The sequence below is a fragment of the Stegostoma tigrinum genome, unplaced genomic scaffold (genome assembly GCF_030684315.1).
Source record: "Stegostoma tigrinum isolate sSteTig4 unplaced genomic scaffold, sSteTig4.hap1 scaffold_782, whole genome shotgun sequence".
In the NCBI taxonomy this organism is placed as follows: Eukaryota; Metazoa; Chordata; class Chondrichthyes; order Orectolobiformes; family Stegostomatidae; genus Stegostoma; species Stegostoma tigrinum.
This window is the reverse complement of record NW_026728728.1, coordinates 8,350-25,394: the sequence shown is the minus strand read 5'-3', so window position 1 is coordinate 25,394 and position 17,045 is coordinate 8,350. Positions and strand designations below refer to the sequence as shown.

Genomic DNA, 17,045 nt, shown 5'->3' with positions numbered 1-17,045 from the left:
GTAAAGCTCCCTCCACACTGTCCCCCCCCATCAAACACTCCCAGGGACAGCACGGGGTTAGATAGAGTAAAGCTCCCTCCACACTGTCCCCCCATCAAACACTCGCAGGGACAGCACGAGGTTAGATAGAGTAAAGCTCCCTCCACACTGTCCCCCCCATCAAACACTCCCAGGGACAGCACGAGGTTAGATAGAGTAAAGCTCCCTCCACACTGTCCCCCCCAGTCAAACACTCCCAGGGACAGCACGAGGTTAGATAGAGTAAAGCTCCCTCCACACTGTCCCCCCCATCAAACACTCCCAGGGACAGCACAAGGTCATACACAGCTCCCTCTACACACTCCAATGGTCTCATTTCGAAGGGGAATGATCACCTACTTGTTTTTAAGTTCTGAGGTCGCATCCATATCCTTGAACTCTCCTGCTACATGGACAATGCCGTAACAGGTCAGGAGAAACGCCAGCAGTGTCTGAAGCACGATCTGTGAGGTCAAGTGGAGGATGTGATTAACATTACTACACCTCTCAGCATCTAACATTTCTGCAGGAAAATAATCCCACACAACGCAAAATTCATAATTCAACGCTCCCACAGCGCCGGCGCCCCGCTCCCTCGGCGCCGGCCCTCCATCCATGTGGAGCCTGCCAATGAAGTGCCCGTGCAACAACAAGCGAGAGAGAGAGAGAGGCTTGTGGGTGGGTGATCCAGAGCCACAGCTAACAGTGCAATACGCACAGAACGGGGCTCACTGTGCAAATACGTTCCAAACAGGGACCAGGAAGATTCGCTACTCACGTCTGCCGGGAGTGTCTCATTCTCTTTTTCCGTCAGCCTCATGTATGAGCGATCTATGGGTAGACAGAACGGCAAGGGTGAGTCGGGCAGAGCTGGGGAAACAGAGAGAGAGAGAGAGACAGACAATGGACAGGATCCTTGTCAATCCTTTTCTGGCCACACTCTCTGCCAGCCCCTCTGTCCCTCACCACTGCACAGGGAGCTGGGCGAGACCACACCGCAGTACGGCGTGCAGTTTGGTCGCCTTTTTTGAGAAAGGATGGACTAGGCACCAGAGGGGAAGCAGGCGAGTTTTACCAGGTTGCTTCTGGAGTCGAGAGGTTTGGCGCAGGAGGAGAGATTGAGCGGGCTACAACTGTAATTTCGAAGAGCGAGGGGAAACACACAAAATAATGAAGGGAACGGATAAAATGGAAGCAGGAGGTTGTTTCCACCAGTGGGTGTAACTAGAACTAGGGAGCACAGCCTCGGAATAAGGGGGCTGAGTGGGGGAGGAACGTCTTCACCCAGATCTGCGGAATTCCCTGCCAGGCGAGGGGTTGAGGCTTGTTGCGTAGTTATGGTGAAGATCCGGAGATTTTCAGACAGTGAAGGAGCAAAGGGTTACAGCGAGCATGCGGGTCGGAGGGGACCAGCCATGATTTTGTTGAATGGTGGAGGAAACCACAGGGACCAGACGGCTGACTTCTGTTCCGGTTTGTCAGCTTCTCGAGGGGCAGACGGTGGGGCGAAACGGGACTGGACCGTCGCTACATTCCCCGCGAGTACAATCAATCGCAAGAGGGACTTGTCACCAGGCGCCCGGACGCCTCTGGGGGTGGCTCGCCCTCCGATGCAGCAACGTTCCCCTCGCATTCACGAGTCCCACCCCTAACCACCCCCGTCGCTCTCTGCCAGGCAATACCCTCAGCCGAGAGAGACACGTCACCAGGCGGTCCTTGGCTTCTGCGGTCTGGCATTTGGCCCTGGTCGGGACATAAGATCCCAGGGGCTGGAGTAGGCCGTTCAGCCCCTCTGCCAATCGGCGCAGTCACAGCTGATCATCGTAAACTCCACTCTCCTGCCCCGACTAACCACCGTTCCCTTCCTGATTAAAAATCTCTCTTCTCAGCCTGGAATATACTGAATGACCCAGACCCCTCTGCGGGAAAGAATTCCACAGATTCACTGCCCCCTCGGAGAGAGGGAATTCCTCCTAGTCTCTGTCTTCAGCGGGCAACCCCCTTATACTGGGATGATCCCCGCTGGTCTTCGACTCTCCCCATTTCCCCAGTCGTGCCAAATCTTGATTAAAAACCAAAAGAACCGCGGATGCTGTGAATCAGGAGCAAAAAAAAAGAAGCTGCTGGAAAAGCTCGGTAGGTCTGGCCGCATCTGTGAAGGAGATAGGCTCGATCCGTTCGCTCATTCCAGATCCCACACCCCCTCCCCTTCTTCCTGCGTATAAACTGACGTTTTCCCAGCCACCATCAGTTCTGAGGAAGGGTCACCCGACCTGAAACGTTAACTCTGTTTTTCGACTTCGCAGAACTGCTGAGCTTTTTCAGCAACCTGGTTTTTGTTCGCGACCAGACATTTCAATCGGGACGCCTCTCGTTCTCCCAAACGAGCGCAGGGCTGTCCTGCTCAACCTCTCCCTCCAGGAGACGGTCCCCTCCGTCCCCAGGATCAGCCGAGCGAGCCTTCCCTGGGCCGCCTCCAACACCAGCCTATTGCTGCTTGGATACGGCTCCACCCCCCACCAAACAACTGTTCACGGCATCCCAGCTGTGGTTGGCTAGTGTCTCGGTTTCGCGCAGAAGCCTCCCCGCTCCCATTGGGATGAAAGGGTCCCAGATCTCGGGTGCATTATTACACACTGGGGTTAGCAAAGTGCGCGACCCCTCAGGCTTCGTCATGAGTGGGGGTGGGGGGGGGGGGGGGGGGGAAGGGAAGCACTGGGTTCAGCAGGTTTGGGGGGGGGGGGGTGGAGAGAGTGGGAAGGGAGGTCCCGGATCTCCAGTGGACTCACGTTGCGCGGCAGAGAAAGCGGCGTGAGCCAGGGCGAAGAGTCCAATGCCCACGAGCCCCTTCCACACCGATGATGCCATGGGGGTGCACCCGCGGCTCAGCTGACCTGCTGGAAACGGAGAGGGAGAACAGCTGGTTAGCACCCGCCTTGGACGCAATCCTCTCTCTGCCCGTACAATCCAGGCCGCACCCCCCCCCCACCCCCCGCCAAACAAAGCTCCTGCTTCCCAAGTCAAGGGACCTCGAAATTCCATATCCCAGGACACCGGTCACAATTTCCAGCATCCACCTTCAGTGACTACCCTCCCAGCGTCACTCGCACAAGGCAGGAAATCGGAGCAGGGTGGATGACCGTGGAACTTAAACAGGCCCATTCTTCCACGTAAACGTCCCATTCGAGCCCCACTTCCTCCTTTCCCTTCAAAGATGGAGAGGTCTCCACGCATCTCACATTTATCTAAAACTCAAGCTGCCACTACCAGCTCGTCTGATCGCAGTTCCAGTGCACTCTGAGCGAACCTTGTTTGCTGTCGACTACAACAAATCTTGCTCCCCACTCTCAGGGAGATATCTGTACACTGACTGGTGTCTCTCGGTCCCCCGACCTCTCTCTCTCAGGGAGATATCTGTACACTGACTGGTGTCTCTCAGTCCCCTCTCTCTCTCTCTCAGGGAGATATCTGTACGCTGACTGGTGTCTCTCAGTCCCCCCCTCTCTCTCTCTCTCAGGGAGATATCTGTACGCTGACTGGTGTCTCTCAGTCCCCCCTCTCTCTCTCAGGGAGATATCTGTACACTGACTGGTGTCTCTCAGTCCCCCCTCTCTCTCTCAGGGAGATATCTGTACACTGACTGGTGTCTCTCAGTCCCCCCCCTCTCTCTCAGGGAGATATCTGTACACTGACTGGTGTCTCTCAGTCCCCCCTCTCTCTCTCTCTCTCTCTCTCTCAGGGAGATATCTGTACACTGACTGGTGTCTCTCAGTCCCCTCCTCTCTCTCTCAGGGAGATATCTGTACACTGACTGGTGTCTCTCAGTACCCCCTCTCTCTCTCTCTCTCAGGGAGATATCTGTACACTGACTGGTGTCTCTCAGTCCCCTCTCTCTCTCTCTCTCTCTCTCAGGGAGATATCTGTACACTGACTGGTGTCTCTCAGTCCCCCCTCTCTCTCTCTCAGGGAGATATCTGTACACTGACTGGTGTCTCTCAGTCCCCTCTCTCTCTCTCTCAGGGAGATATCTGTACACTGACTGGTGTCTCTCAGTCCCCCCTCTCTCTCAGGGAGATATCTGTACACTGACTGGTGTCTCTCAGTACCCCCTCTCTCTCTCTCTCTCAGGGAGATATCTGTACACTGACTGGTGTCTCTCAGTCCCCCCTCTCTCTCTCTCAGGGAGATATCTGTACACTGACTGGTGTCTCTCAGTACCCCCCTCTCTCTCTCATGGAGATATCTGTACACTGACTGGTGTCTCTCAGTCCCCGCCCTCTCTCTCTCTCTCAGGGAGATATCTGTACACTGACTGGTGTCTCTCAGTCCCCCCCCTCTCTCTCAGGGAGATATCTGTACACTGACTGGTGTCTCTCAGTCCCCCCTCTCTCTCTCTCTCAGGGAGATATCTGTACACTGACTGGTGTCTCTCAGTCTCCTCTCTCTCTCTCTCAGGGAGATATCTGTACACTGACTGGTGGCTCCCAGTACCCCCCTCTCTCTCTCAGGGAGATATCTGTACACTGACTGGTGTCTCTCAGTCCCCCCCCTCTCTCTCTCTCTCAGGGAGATATCTGTACACTGACTGGTGTCTCTCAGGCCCCCCTCTCTCTCTCTCTCGTAGGGAGATATCTGTAAACTGACTGGTGTCTCTCAGTCCCCCCCCCTCTCTCTCTCAGGGAGATATCTGTACACTAACTGGTGTCTCTCAGTCCCCCCTCTCTCTCTCGTAGGGAGATATCTGTACACTGACTGGTGTCTCTCAGTCCCCCCTCTCTCAGGGAGATATCTGTACACTAACTGGTGTCTCTCAGTCCCCCCTCTCTCTCTCAGGGAGATATCTGTACACTGACTGGTGTCTCTCAGTCCCCCCCTCTCTCTCTCTCAGGGAGATATCTGTACGCTGACTGGTGTCTCTCAGTCCCCCCTCTCTCTCTCAGGGAGATATCTGTACACTGACTGGTGTCTCTCAGTCCCCCCTCTCTCTCTCAGGGAGATATCTGTACACTGACTGGTGTCTCTCAGTCCCCCCCCCTCTCTCTCAGGGAGATATCTGTACACTGACTGGTGTCTCTCAGTCCCCCCTCTCTCTCTCTCTCAGGGAGATATCTGTACACTGACTGGTGTCTCTCAGTACCCTCCTCTCTCTCTCAGGGAGATATCTGAACACTGACTGGTGTCTCTCAGTCCCCCCCGCCTCTCTCTCTCAGGGAGATATCTGTACACTGACTGGTGTCTCTCAGTCCCCCCTCTCTCTCTCTCTCAGGGAGATATCTGTACACTGACTGGTGTCTCTCGGTCCCCCCACCTCTCTCTCAGGGGGATATCTGTACACTGACTGGTGTCTCTCAGTCCCCCCTCTCTCTCTCTCAGGGAGATATCTGTACACTGACTGGTGTCTCTCAGTCCCCTCTCTCTCTCTCTCTCAGGGAGATATATGTCCACTGACTGGTGTCTCTCAGTTCCCCCTCTCTCTCAGGGAGATATCTGTACACTGACTGGTGTCTCTCAGTCCCCCCCCTCTCTCTCAGGGAGATATCTGTACACTGACTGGTGTCTCTCAGTCCCCCCTCTCTCTCTCTCTCAGGGAGATATCTGTACACTGACTGGTGTCTCTCAGTCCCCTCTCTCTCTCTCTCTCAGGGAGATATCTGTACACTGACTGGTGTCTCTCAGTCCCCTCTCTCTCTCTCAGGGAGATATCTGTACACTGACTGGTGTCTCTCAGTCCCCCCTCTCTCTCTCTCTCTCAGGGAGATATCTGTACACTAACTGCTGTCTCTCAGTCCCCCCCTCTCTCTCTCTCAGGGAGATATCTGTACACTGACTGGTGTCTCTCAGTCCCCCACTCTCTCAGGGAGATATCTGTGCACTGACTGGTGTCTCTCAGTCCCCCACTCTCTCTCTCTCTCTCAGGGAGATATCTGTACACTGACTGGTGTCTCTCAGTCCCCCCCCTCTCTCAGGGAGATATCTGTACACTGACTGGTGTCTCTCAGTCCCCCCCCTCTCTCAGGGAGATATCTGTACACTGACTGGTGTCTCTCAGTCCTCTCTCTCTCAGGGAGATATCTGTACACTGACTGGTGTCTCTCAGTCCCCTCTCTCTCTCTCTCTCTCTCTCTCAGGGAGATATCTGTACACTGACTGGTGTCTCTCAGTCCCCTCTCTCTCTCTCTCAGGGTGATATCTGTACACTGACTGGTGTCTCTCAGTCCTCTCTCTCTCTCAGGGAGATATCTGTACACTGACTGGTGTCTCTCAGTCCCCTCTCTCTCTCTCTCTCTCTCAGGGAGATATCTGTACACTGACTGGTGTCTCTCAGTCCCCCCTCTCTCTCTCTCAGGGAGATATCTGTACACTGACTGGTGTCTCTCAGTCCTCTCTCTCTCTCTCAGGGCGATATCTGTACACTGACTGGTGTCTCTCAGTCCCCCCTCTCTCTCTCTCAGGGAGATATCTGTCCACTGACTGGTGTCTCTCAGTCCCCCCTCTCTCTCTCTCAGGGAGATATCTGTACACTGACTGGTGTCTCTCAGTCCCCCCTCTCTCTCTCTCAGGGAGATATCTGTACACTGACTGGTGTCTCTCAGTCCCCTCTCTCTCTCTCAGGGAGATATCTGTAAACTGACTGGTGTCTCTCAGTCCCCCCTCTCTCTCCGGGAGATATCTGTACACTGACTGGTGTCTCTCAGTCCCCTCTCTCTCTCTCTGTCAGGGAGATATCTGTACACTGACTGGTGTCTCTCAGTCCCCCCTCTCTCTCAGGGAGATATCTGTACACTGACTGGTGTCTCTCAGTCCCCCCTCTCTCTCTCTCAGGGAGATATCTGTACACTGACTGGTGTCTGTCAGTCCCCCACTCTCTCTCTCTCTCAGGGAAATATCTGTACACTGACTGGTGTCTCTCAGTCCCCTCTCTCTCTCTCTCTCTCTCTCAGGGAGATATCTGTACACTGACTGGTGTCTCTCAGGCCCCCCTCTCTCTCTCTCGTAGGGAGATATCTGTAAACTGACTGGTGTCTCTCAGTCCCCCCCCTCTCTCTCTCTCAGGGAGATATCTGTACACTGACTGGTGTCTCTCAGTCCCCCCTCTCTCTCTCTCAGGGAGATATCTGTACACTGACTGGTGTATGTCAGTCCCCCACTCTCTCTCTCTCTCAGGGAAATATCTGTACACTGACTGGTGTCTCTCAGTCCCCCCCCTCTCTCAGGGAGATATCTGTACACTGACTGGTGTCTCTCAGTCCTCTCTCTCTCAGGGAGATATCTGTACACTGACTGGTGTCTCTCAGTCCCCTCTCTCTCTCTCTCTCAGGGAGATATCTGTACACTGACTGGTGTCTCTCAGTCCCCCCTCTCTCTCTCAGGGAGATATCTGTACACTGACTGGTGTCTCTCAGTCCGCCCCTCTCTCTCTCTCAGGGAGATATCTGTACGCTGACTGGTGTCTCTCAGTCCCCCCTCTCTCTCTCAGGGAGATATCTGTACACTGACTGGTGTCTCTCAGTCCCCCCTCTCTCTCTCAGGGAGATATCTGTACACTGACTGGTGTCTCTCAGTCCCCCCCCTCTCTCTCAGGGAGATATCTGTACACTGACTGGTGTCTCTCAGTCCCCCCTCTCTCTCTCTCTCTCTCTCTCTCTCAGGGAGATATCTGTACACTGACTGGTGTCTCTCAGTACCCTCCTCTCTCTCTCAGGGAGATATCTGAACACTGACTGGTGTCTCTCAGTCCCCCCTCTCTCTCTCTCTCAGGGAGATATCTGTACACTGACTGGTGTCTCTCGGTCCCCCCACCTCTCTCTCAGGGGGATATCTGTACACTGACTGGTGTCTCTCAGTCCCCCCTCTCTCTCTCTCAGGGAGATATCTGTACACTGACTGGTGTCTCTCAGTCCCCTCTCTCTCTCTCTCAGGGAGATATCTGTACACTGACTGGTGTCTCTCAGTACCCCCTCTCTCTCTCTCAGGGAGATATCTGTACACTGACTGGTGTCTCTCAGTACCCCCCTCTCTCTCTCAGGGAGATATCTGTACACTGACTGGTGTCTCTCAGTCCCCCCCCCTCTCTCTCAGGGAGATATCTGTACACTGACTGGTGTCTCTCAGTCCCCCCTCTCTCTCTCTCTCAGGGAGATATCTGTACACTGACTGGTGTCTCTCAGTCTCCTCTCTCTCTCTCTCAGGGAGATATCTGTACACTGACTGGTGTCTCTCAGTCCCCTCTCTCTCTCTCAGGGAGATATCTGAACACTGACTGGTGTCTCTCAGTCCCCTCTCTCTCTCTCAGGGAGATATCTGTACACTGACTGGTGTCTCTCAGTCCCCTCTCTCTCTCTCAGGGAGATATCTGTACACTGACTGGTGTCTCTCAGTCCCCCCTCTCTCTCTCTCTCTCAGGGAGATATCTGTACACTAACTGCTGTCTCTCAGTCCCCCCCCTCTCTCTCTCTCAGGGAGATATCTGTACACTGACTGGTGTCTCTCAGTCCCCCACTCTCTCTCTCTCTCAGGGAGATATCTGTGCACTGACTGGTGTCTCTCAGTCCCCCACTCTCTCTCTCTCTCTCAGGGAGATATCTGTACACTGACTGGTGTCTCTCAGTCCCCCCCCTCTCTCAGGGAGATATCTGTACACTGACTGGTGTCTCTCAGTCCCCCCCCTCTCTCAGGGAGATATCTGTACACTGACTGGTGTCTCTCAGTCCTCTCTCTCTCAGGGAGATATCTGTACACTGACTGGTGTCTCTCAGTCCCCTCTCTCTCTCTCTCTCTCTCTCAGGGAGATATCTGTACACTGACTGGTGTCTCTCAGTCCCCTCTCTCTCTCTCTCAGGGTGATATCTGTACACTGACTGGTGTCTCTCAGTCCTCTCTCTCTCTCTCAGGGAGATATCTGTACACTGACTGGTGTCTCTCAGTCCCCTCTCTCTCTCTCTCTCTCAGGGAGATATCTGTACACTGACTGGTGTCTCTCAGTCCCCCCTCTCTCTCTCTCAGGGAGATATCTGTACACTGACTGGTGTCTCTCAGTCCTCTCTCTCTCTCTCAGGGCGATATCTGTACACTGACTGGTGTCTCTCAGTCCCCCCTCTCTCTCTCTCAGGGAGATATCTGTACACTGACTGGTGTCTCTCAGTCCCCCCTCTCTCTCTCTCAGGGAGATATCTGTACACTGACTGGTGTCTCTCAGTCCCCCCTCTCTCTCTCTCAGGGAGATATCTGTACACTGACTGGTGTCTCTCAGTCCCCCCCCTCTCTCTCTCTCAGGGAGATATCTGTACACTGACTGGTGTCTCTCAGTCCCCCACTCTCTCTCTCTCTCAGGGAGATATCTGTACACTGACTGGTGTCTCTCAGTCCCCCCTCTCTCTCTCGTAGGGAGATATCTGTACACTGACTGGTGTCTCTCAGTCCCCCCTCTCTCTCTCGTAGGGAGATATCTGTACACTGACTGGTGTCTCTCAGTCCCCCCTCTCTCAGGGAGATATCTGTACACTAACTGGTGTCTCTCAGTCCCCCCTCTCTCTCTCAGGGAGATATCTGTACACTGACTGGTGTCTCTCAGTCCCCCCCTCTCTCTCTCTCAGGGAGATATCTGTACGCTGACTGGTGTCTCTCAGTCCCCTCTCTCTCTCTCTGTCAGGGAGATATCTGTACACTGACTGGTGTCTCTCAGTCCCCCCTCTCTCTCAGGGAGATATCTGTACACTGACTGGTGTCTCTCAGTCCCCCCTCTCTCTCTCTCAGGGAGATATCTGTACACTGACTGGTGTCTGTCAGTCCCCCACTCTCTCTCTCTCTCAGGGAAATATCTGTACACTGACTGGTGTCTCTCAGTCCCCCCTCTCTCTCTCTCTCTCTCAGGGAGATATCTGTACACTGACTGGTGTCTCTCAGTCCCCCCTCTCTCTCTCTCTCAGGGAGATATCTGTACACTGACTGGTGTCTCTCAGTCTCCTCTCTCTCTCTCTCAGGGAGATATCTGTACACTGACTGGTGGCTCCCAGTACCCCCCTCTCTCTCTCAGGGAGATATCTGTACACTGACTGGTGTCTCTCAGTCCCCCCCCTCTCTCTCTCTCTCAGGGAGATATCTGTACACTGACTGGTGTCTCTCAGGCCCCCCTCTCTCTCTCTCGTAGGGAGATATCTGTAAACTGACTGGTGTCTCTCAGTCCCCCCCCTCTCTCTCTCTCAGGGAGATATCTGTACACTAACTGGTGTCTCTCAGTCCCCCCTCTCTCTCAGGGAGATATCTGTACACTGACTGGTGTCTCTCAGTCCCCCCTCTCTCTCTCGTAGGGAGATATCTGTACACTGACTGGTGTCTCTCAGTCCCCCCTCTCTCAGGGAGATATCTGTACACTAACTGGTGTCTCTCAGTCCCCCCTCTCTCTCTCAGGGAGATATCTGTACACTGACTGGTGTCTCTCAGTCCCCCCCTCTCTCTCTCTCAGGGAGATATCTGTACGCTGACTGGTGTCTCTCAGTCCCCCCTCTCTCTCTCAGGGAGATATCTGTACACTGACTGGTGTCTCTCAGTCCCCCCTCTCTCTCTCAGGGAGATATCTGTACACTGACTGGTGTCTCTCAGTCCCCCCCCTCTCTCTCAGGGAGATATCTGTACACTGACTGGTGTCTCTCAGTCCCCCCTCTCTCTCTCTCTCTCTCTCTCTCAGGGAGATATCTGTACACTGACTGGTGTCTCTCAGTACCCTCCTCTCTCTCTCAGGGAGATATCTGAACACTGACTGGTGTCTCTCAGTCCCCCCCGCCTCTCTCTCTCAGGGAGATATCTGTACACTGACTGGTGTCTCTCAGTCCCCCCTCTCTCTCTCTCTCAGGGAGATATCTGTACACTGACTGGTGTCTCTCGGTCCCCCCACCTCTCTCTCAGGGGGATATCTGTACACTGACTGGTGTCTCTCAGTCCCCCCTCTCTCTCTCTCAGGGAGATATCTGTACACTGACTGGTGTCTCTCAGTCCCCCCCCTCTCTCTCTCAGGGAGATATCTGTCCACTGACTGGTGTCTCTCAGTTCCCCCTCTCTCTCAGGGAGATATCTGTACACTGACTGGTGTCTCTCAGTCCCCCCCCTCTCTCTCAGGGAGATATCTGTACACTGACTGGTGTCTCTCAGTCCCCCCTCTCTCTCTCTCTCTCAGGGAGATATCTGTACACTGACTGGTGTCTCTCAGTCTCCTCTCTCTCTCTCTCAGGGAGATATCTGTACACTGACTGGTGTCTCTCAGTCCCCTCTCTCTCTCTCAGGGAGATATCTGTACACTGACTGGTGTCTCTCAGTCCCCCCTCTCTCTCTCTCTCAGGGAGATATCTGTACACTAACTGCTGTCTCTCAGTCCCCCCCTCTCTCTCTCTCAGGGAGATATCTGTGCACTGACTGGTGTCTCTCAGTCCCCCACTCTCTCTCTCTCTCTCAGGGAGATATCTGTACACTGACTGGTGTCTCTCAGTCCCCCCCCTCTCTCAGGGAGATATCTGTACACTGACTGGTGTCTCTCAGTCCCCCCCCTCTCTCAGGGAGATATCTGTACACTGACTGGTGTCTCTCAGTCCTCTCTCTCTCAGGGAGATATCTGTACACTGACTGGTGTCTCTCAGTCCCCTCTCTCTCTCTCTCAGGGTGATATCTGTACACTGACTGGTGTCTCTCAGTCCTCTCTCTCTCTCTCAGGGAGATATCTGTACACTGACTGGTGTCTCTCAGTCCCCTCTCTCTCTCTCTCTCTCAGGGAGATATCTGTACACTGACTGGTGTCTCTCAGTCCCCCCTCTCTCTCTCTCAGGGAGATATCTGTACACTGACTGGTGTCTCTCAGTCCTCTCTCTCTCTCTCAGGGCGATATCTGTACACTGACTGGTGTCTCTCAGTCCCCCCTCTCTCTCTCTCAGGGAGATATCTGTACACTGACTGGTGTCTCTCAGTCCCCCCTCTCTCTCTCTCAGGGAGATATCTGTACACTGACTGGTGTCTCTCAGTCCCCCCTCTCTCTCTCTCTCAGGGAGATATCTGTACACTGACTGGTGTCTCTCAGTCCCCCCCCCTCTCTCTCTCTCAGGGAGATATCTGTACACTGACTGGTGTCTCTCAGTCCCCCACTCTCTCTCTCTCTCAGGGAGATATCTGTACACTGACTGGTGTCTCTCAGTCCCCCCTCTCTCTCTCTCTCAGGGAGATATCTGTACACTGACTGGTGTCTCTCAGTCCCCTCTCTCTCTCTCAGGGAGATATCTGTAAACTGACTGGTGTCTCTCAGTCCCCCCTCTCTCTCCGGGAGATATCTGTACACTGACTGGTGTCTCTCAGTCCCCTCTCTCTCTCTCTGTCAGGGAGATATCTGTACACTGACTGGTGTCTCTCAGTCCCCCCTCTCTCTCTCTCAGGGAGATATCTGTACACTGACTGGTGTCTGTCAGTCCCCCACTCTCTCTCTCTCTCAGGGAAATATCTGTACACTGACTGGTGTCTCTCAGTCCCCTCTCTCTCTCTCTCTCTGGGAGATATCTGTACACTGACTGGTGTCTCTCAGTCCCCCCTCTCTCTCAGGGAGATATCTGTACACTGACTGGTGTCTCTCAGTCCCCCCTCTCTCTCTCTCTCAGGGAGATATCTGTACACTGACTGGTGTCTCTCAGTCCCCCCTCTCTCTCAGGGAGATATCTGTACACTGACTGGTGTCTCTCAGTCCCCCACTCTCTCTCTCTCTCAGGGAGATATCTGTAAACTGACTGGTGTCTCTCAGTCCCCCCTCTCTCTCCGGGAGATATCTGTACACTGACTGGTGTCTCTCAGTCCCCTCTCTCTCTCTCTGTCAGGGAGATATCTGTACACTGACTGGTGTCTCTCAGTCCCCCCTCTCTCTCTCTCAGGGAGATATCTGTACACTGACTGGTGTCTCTCAGTCCCCCCTCTCTCTCTCTCTCAGGGAGATATCTGTACACTGACTGGTGTCTCTCAGTCCCCCCTCTCTCTCAGGGAGATATCTGTACACTGACTGGTGTCTCTCAGTCCCCCCTCTCTCTCTCTCAGGGAGATATCTGTACACTGACTGGTGTCTCTCAGTCCCCCCCCCCCCCTCTCTCTCTCTCAGGGAGATATCTGTGCACTGACTGGTGTCTCTCAGTCCCCCACTCTCTCTCTCTCTCAGGGAGATATCTGTACACTGACTGGTGTCTCTCAGTCCCCCCCCTCTCTCTCTCTCAGGGAGATATCTGTACACTGACTGGTGTCTCTCAGTCCCCCACTCTCTCTCTCTCTCAGGGAGATATCTGTACACTGACTGGTGTCTCTCAGTCCCCCCTCTCTCTCTCTCAGGGAGATATCTGTACACTGACTGGTGTCTCTCAGTCCCCTCTTCTCTCTCTCTCAGGGAGATATCTGTACACTGACTGGTGTCTCTCAGTCCCCCCTCTCTCTCTCAGGGAGATATCTGTACACTGACTGGTGTCTCTCAGTCCCCTCTTCTCTCTCTCTCAGGGAGATATCTGTACACTGACTGGTGTCTCTCAGTCCCCTCTCTCTCTCTCAGTGAGATATCTGTACACTGACTGGTGTCTCTCAGTCCCCCCCCTCTCTCTCTCTCAGGGAGATATCTGTACACTGACTGGTGTCTCTCAGTCCCCCCCCCTCTCTCTCAGGGAGATATCTGTACACTGACTGGTGTCTCTCAGTCCCCCCCCTCTCTCTCTCTCAGGGAGATATCTGAACACTGACTGGTGTCTCTCAGTCCCCCACTCTCTCTCTCTCTCAGGGAGATATCTGTACACTGACTGGTGTCTCTCAGTCCCCCCTCTCTCTCTCTCAGGGAGATATCTGTACACTGACTGGTGTCTCTCAGTCCCCTCTTCTCTCTCTCTCAGGGAGATATCTGTACACTGACTGGTGTCTCTCAGTCCCCCCTCTCTCTCTCAGGGAGATATCTGTACACTGACTGGTGTCTCTCAGTCCCCTCTTCTCTCTCTCTCAGGGAGATATCTGTACACTGACTGGTGTCTCTCAGTCCCCTCTCTCTCTCTCAGTGAGATATCTGTACACTGACTGGTGTCTCTCAGTCCCCCCCCTCTCTCTCTCTCAGGGAGATATCTGTACACTGACTGGTGTCTCTCAGTCCCCCCCCCTCTCTCTCAGGGAGATATCTGTACACTGACTGGTGTCTCTCAGTCCCCCCCCTCTCTCTCTCTCAGGGAGATATCTGAACACTGACTGGTGTCTCTCAGTCCCCTCTCTCTCTCTCTCAGGGAGATATCTGTACACTGACTGGTGTCTCTCAGTCCCCCCTCTCTCTCAGGGAGATATCTGTACACTGACTGGTGTCTCTCAGTCCCCCCCCTCTCTCTCTCTCTCAGGGAGATATCTGTACACTGACTGGTGTCTCTCAGTCCCCTCCCTCTCTCTCTCAGGGAGATATCTGTACACTGACTGGTGTCTCTCAGTCCCCTCTCTCTCTCTCTCTCTCAGGGAGATATCTGTACACTGACTGGTGTCTCTCAGTCCCCTCTCTCTCTCTCTCAGGGAGATATCTGTACACTGACTGGTGTCTCTCAGTGAACCCCCCTCCACCCCCGAGTGATGACACTTGGAAGCCGGTCGCCGTCTCTCTCAGTCACCTCTCGACCGCGCCGCGCGTGTACAGGAGCGAAACGTGACACCCCACCAACACAAACCGCCCGCCCCGCTCCCACCGTCCGGGCGGCGGTAAACTTTAAACAAACGGGGGGGGGGAAAAAGTTATGATCGCTGTTCCCCGCCGATTCCCAAAAGCCCCCCATTCCAAGGGGGAGGGGGGTGGAAGGCACAGATCGCGATGAGTAATACTCCACCCCCCACCCCGAGCCAATCCTCCTGTCCACCCCCCCCCGGGCTCCATTAATTAACGTTGACATTAAAAGATGTCTCTACACCTCCCCCCCATCCACCACTTACAGACCCCCACCCCCACCGAATGGCAAGCTTCAGCCCTCCGCGAACCGACGGTGGGGGAGGGGGTGGCGGTGGAGAGAGGTGGGGGGGGGGGGAAAAACCCCGATATTCGTGAGTGTTTTTTCCGCCGTTAAGAGCCGCCCGTCCACCTCCGTCTCCTGCGAGCACCAAGATGCGAGCTCGCCGCCTCCCTCCTCCTCCTCCGCCATGCCGTTTGTAGTCCCCATCCGCCCTCCCCTCCGCTCCGCCCGACGGCGTTTCCGGCCGCGGCGGACTACAACCCCCGGCATGCTCCCTGGCGTCGCGGCGCCAACATCCGGCTCCTTCTCTTCTCCCCGCCCCCGGGGTTAACCGGAGGTCACAACCGTCGACGGCCCGGTGTTGTTGGGGGAAGGGGGAATGGTGGAAAAGCCTTAAAAAAAATCAATCGGCGCGCTGCCCCGGCTTCCCCAACCGTTGCCACGTCCTGGGATCGCGATTGCATGTATTTTGGAGTTTTATTCGTCTTTTTATGCTACGGTCGGGTTGGGGCTCCCAGAATGCATCGCGCGTCCCGCCGGCCTCCAAGGCGACCTGGCTCACCGCGTTATCGTCCAGTTTAACCTCCCCCGCCGCCGCGGCCGTCAACGCCGTCTCTGCGAACGGCAGCTCTTCCGTCGCTCAAATACTTTATTTCGAAACGGAGTAGTTGCTCCGGAAGAGGCCGAGGGTCACCGTTGCGCCGTGGCTGAAGGGCGCATGTGCAGGCAAGATGGCGTCGCCTATGGTACATGGTCAATGACTGAATGGTCCTCTTGGAGCCCATGGTCTCATAGGGAGCTATTCAATGTCCATAATTTTACATCAGTGCAGCGTTTTGTTTTAATACTGGATGTAGAGAGCTATCTAATGTCATAATCTCGTGCCTTCGAGTTGTTTGAATGCCTTATAACAGAGCCAGGCAGAGTAAATAGTCAAAATTTTATAATTGCATCCCATGGTGAGCCATCTAGAGGTTGAACCGGAGTTAGGTGGCAAATGGTCATAATTTTATTATATTGGCGTGTTTTAATCTCATAATCGGGCTGGGCAGCTGTCAGATACTCTTAACTTCGAAACGTTTTGGTGCCATTGTAGAGCAAGTGGTCCAAATGTTACAATTTGACCGTGCATTTGAGATGTTTGAACATTGTAGCACGGTCAGCCAGCAAAACATTCATGGCGTAACGGTACTGGTAGTTCGGTAATGGCGTTTGTAGTCTCGATAGTGTTCGGGGGCAAGTGGATATCTATAATGTTACCGTACTGAGAGTCTAAGTCTTTGACCAAGGTTTTTAGCTCGGTGGGCTTGCTGACTCGCTCTTGGCTGGTTCTCGTTTTTGTCACCATCATCGGTGACGCTGCCCGTGATGCTTGGTGCGAAACGATGTTGTTCCACCCCACTCGGAACGCGTACAAGCCAGTCCGCCACGGTGAGCAGCGTCACTCGCAGTTCTGTTGCGTCATGTGGGCGGGGCCCAATGTGAACGGGGCGACGAAAGCAGAGTAGCCAAACACGGAAGCTCTCGGGAATTCCGAGAGGCACGGCTCTCGAGCCGTGACGCGGCTGACCAATGGAGACGATTAGACCTCCCCCCGCATACAAGCCCACATGGAACACAACTGGAAACAGCCACATCCCACCACAACGGCCCAGGCAGTATAAATCCCAAGTGAAGCAGAATCACATAGCTTCATCAGCGGCTCCAGCAATGACACTCCCCAGCATGGTGACGAAACGGCTGAACAAAAATAGGCCAGCTCAGTGAGCAAGTCAACAACCTCAACATTGACAGTTTTGCTGTTGTAATAGTTCATAGTTTTATAATACTGAGAGTTTTGATGTTATAACAGAGCTACTGAACCAGCAATCGTTCATAATTTTATTATATCGGTATGTTTTAACACTATGGTAGAATTAGAGAACCAGTAAATGTCCATAATTTTGAAATATTGAGTTTTACTGTTGTAAACAAGTTTGAAAGGCAGGAAATATTCATCATTTTATAATGTTGGGATATTTTAATGTTGCAGTGGCATTAGAAAGCTAGTAAATTCACTTT

At 53.9% G+C, this 17,045-nt stretch overlaps 1 protein-coding gene across 4 annotated transcripts; it reads right to left on the bottom strand.

The window, feature by feature from the left end:
* Window positions 1–356: 356 nt before the first annotated feature.
* mmgt1 (membrane magnesium transporter 1) lies at window positions 357–15,704 on the bottom strand. 4 transcript variants are annotated; one of them, XM_059644387.1, is made up of 4 exons: window positions 15,547–15,704; window positions 2,808–2,915; window positions 797–849; window positions 357–482 (listed from the first exon to the last, which is right to left on the bottom strand). In XM_059644387.1, exons 2-4 carry the CDS (start codon window positions 2,884–2,886, stop codon window positions 375–377), a joined length of 240 nt encoding a protein of 79 aa, XP_059500370.1. In that variant the 5' UTR covers window positions 2,887–2,915; window positions 15,547–15,704; the 3' UTR covers window positions 357–374. The 4 variants fall into 4 exon arrangements, with proteins under 4 accessions (XP_059500370.1, XP_059500371.1, XP_059500372.1 ...); XM_059644388.1 differs by lacking the exon at window positions 15,547–15,704 and adding an exon at window positions 15,114–15,182; XM_059644389.1 differs by lacking the exon at window positions 15,547–15,704 and adding an exon at window positions 14,984–15,089.
* Between the last annotated feature and the right edge of the window lie 1,341 nt (window positions 15,705–17,045).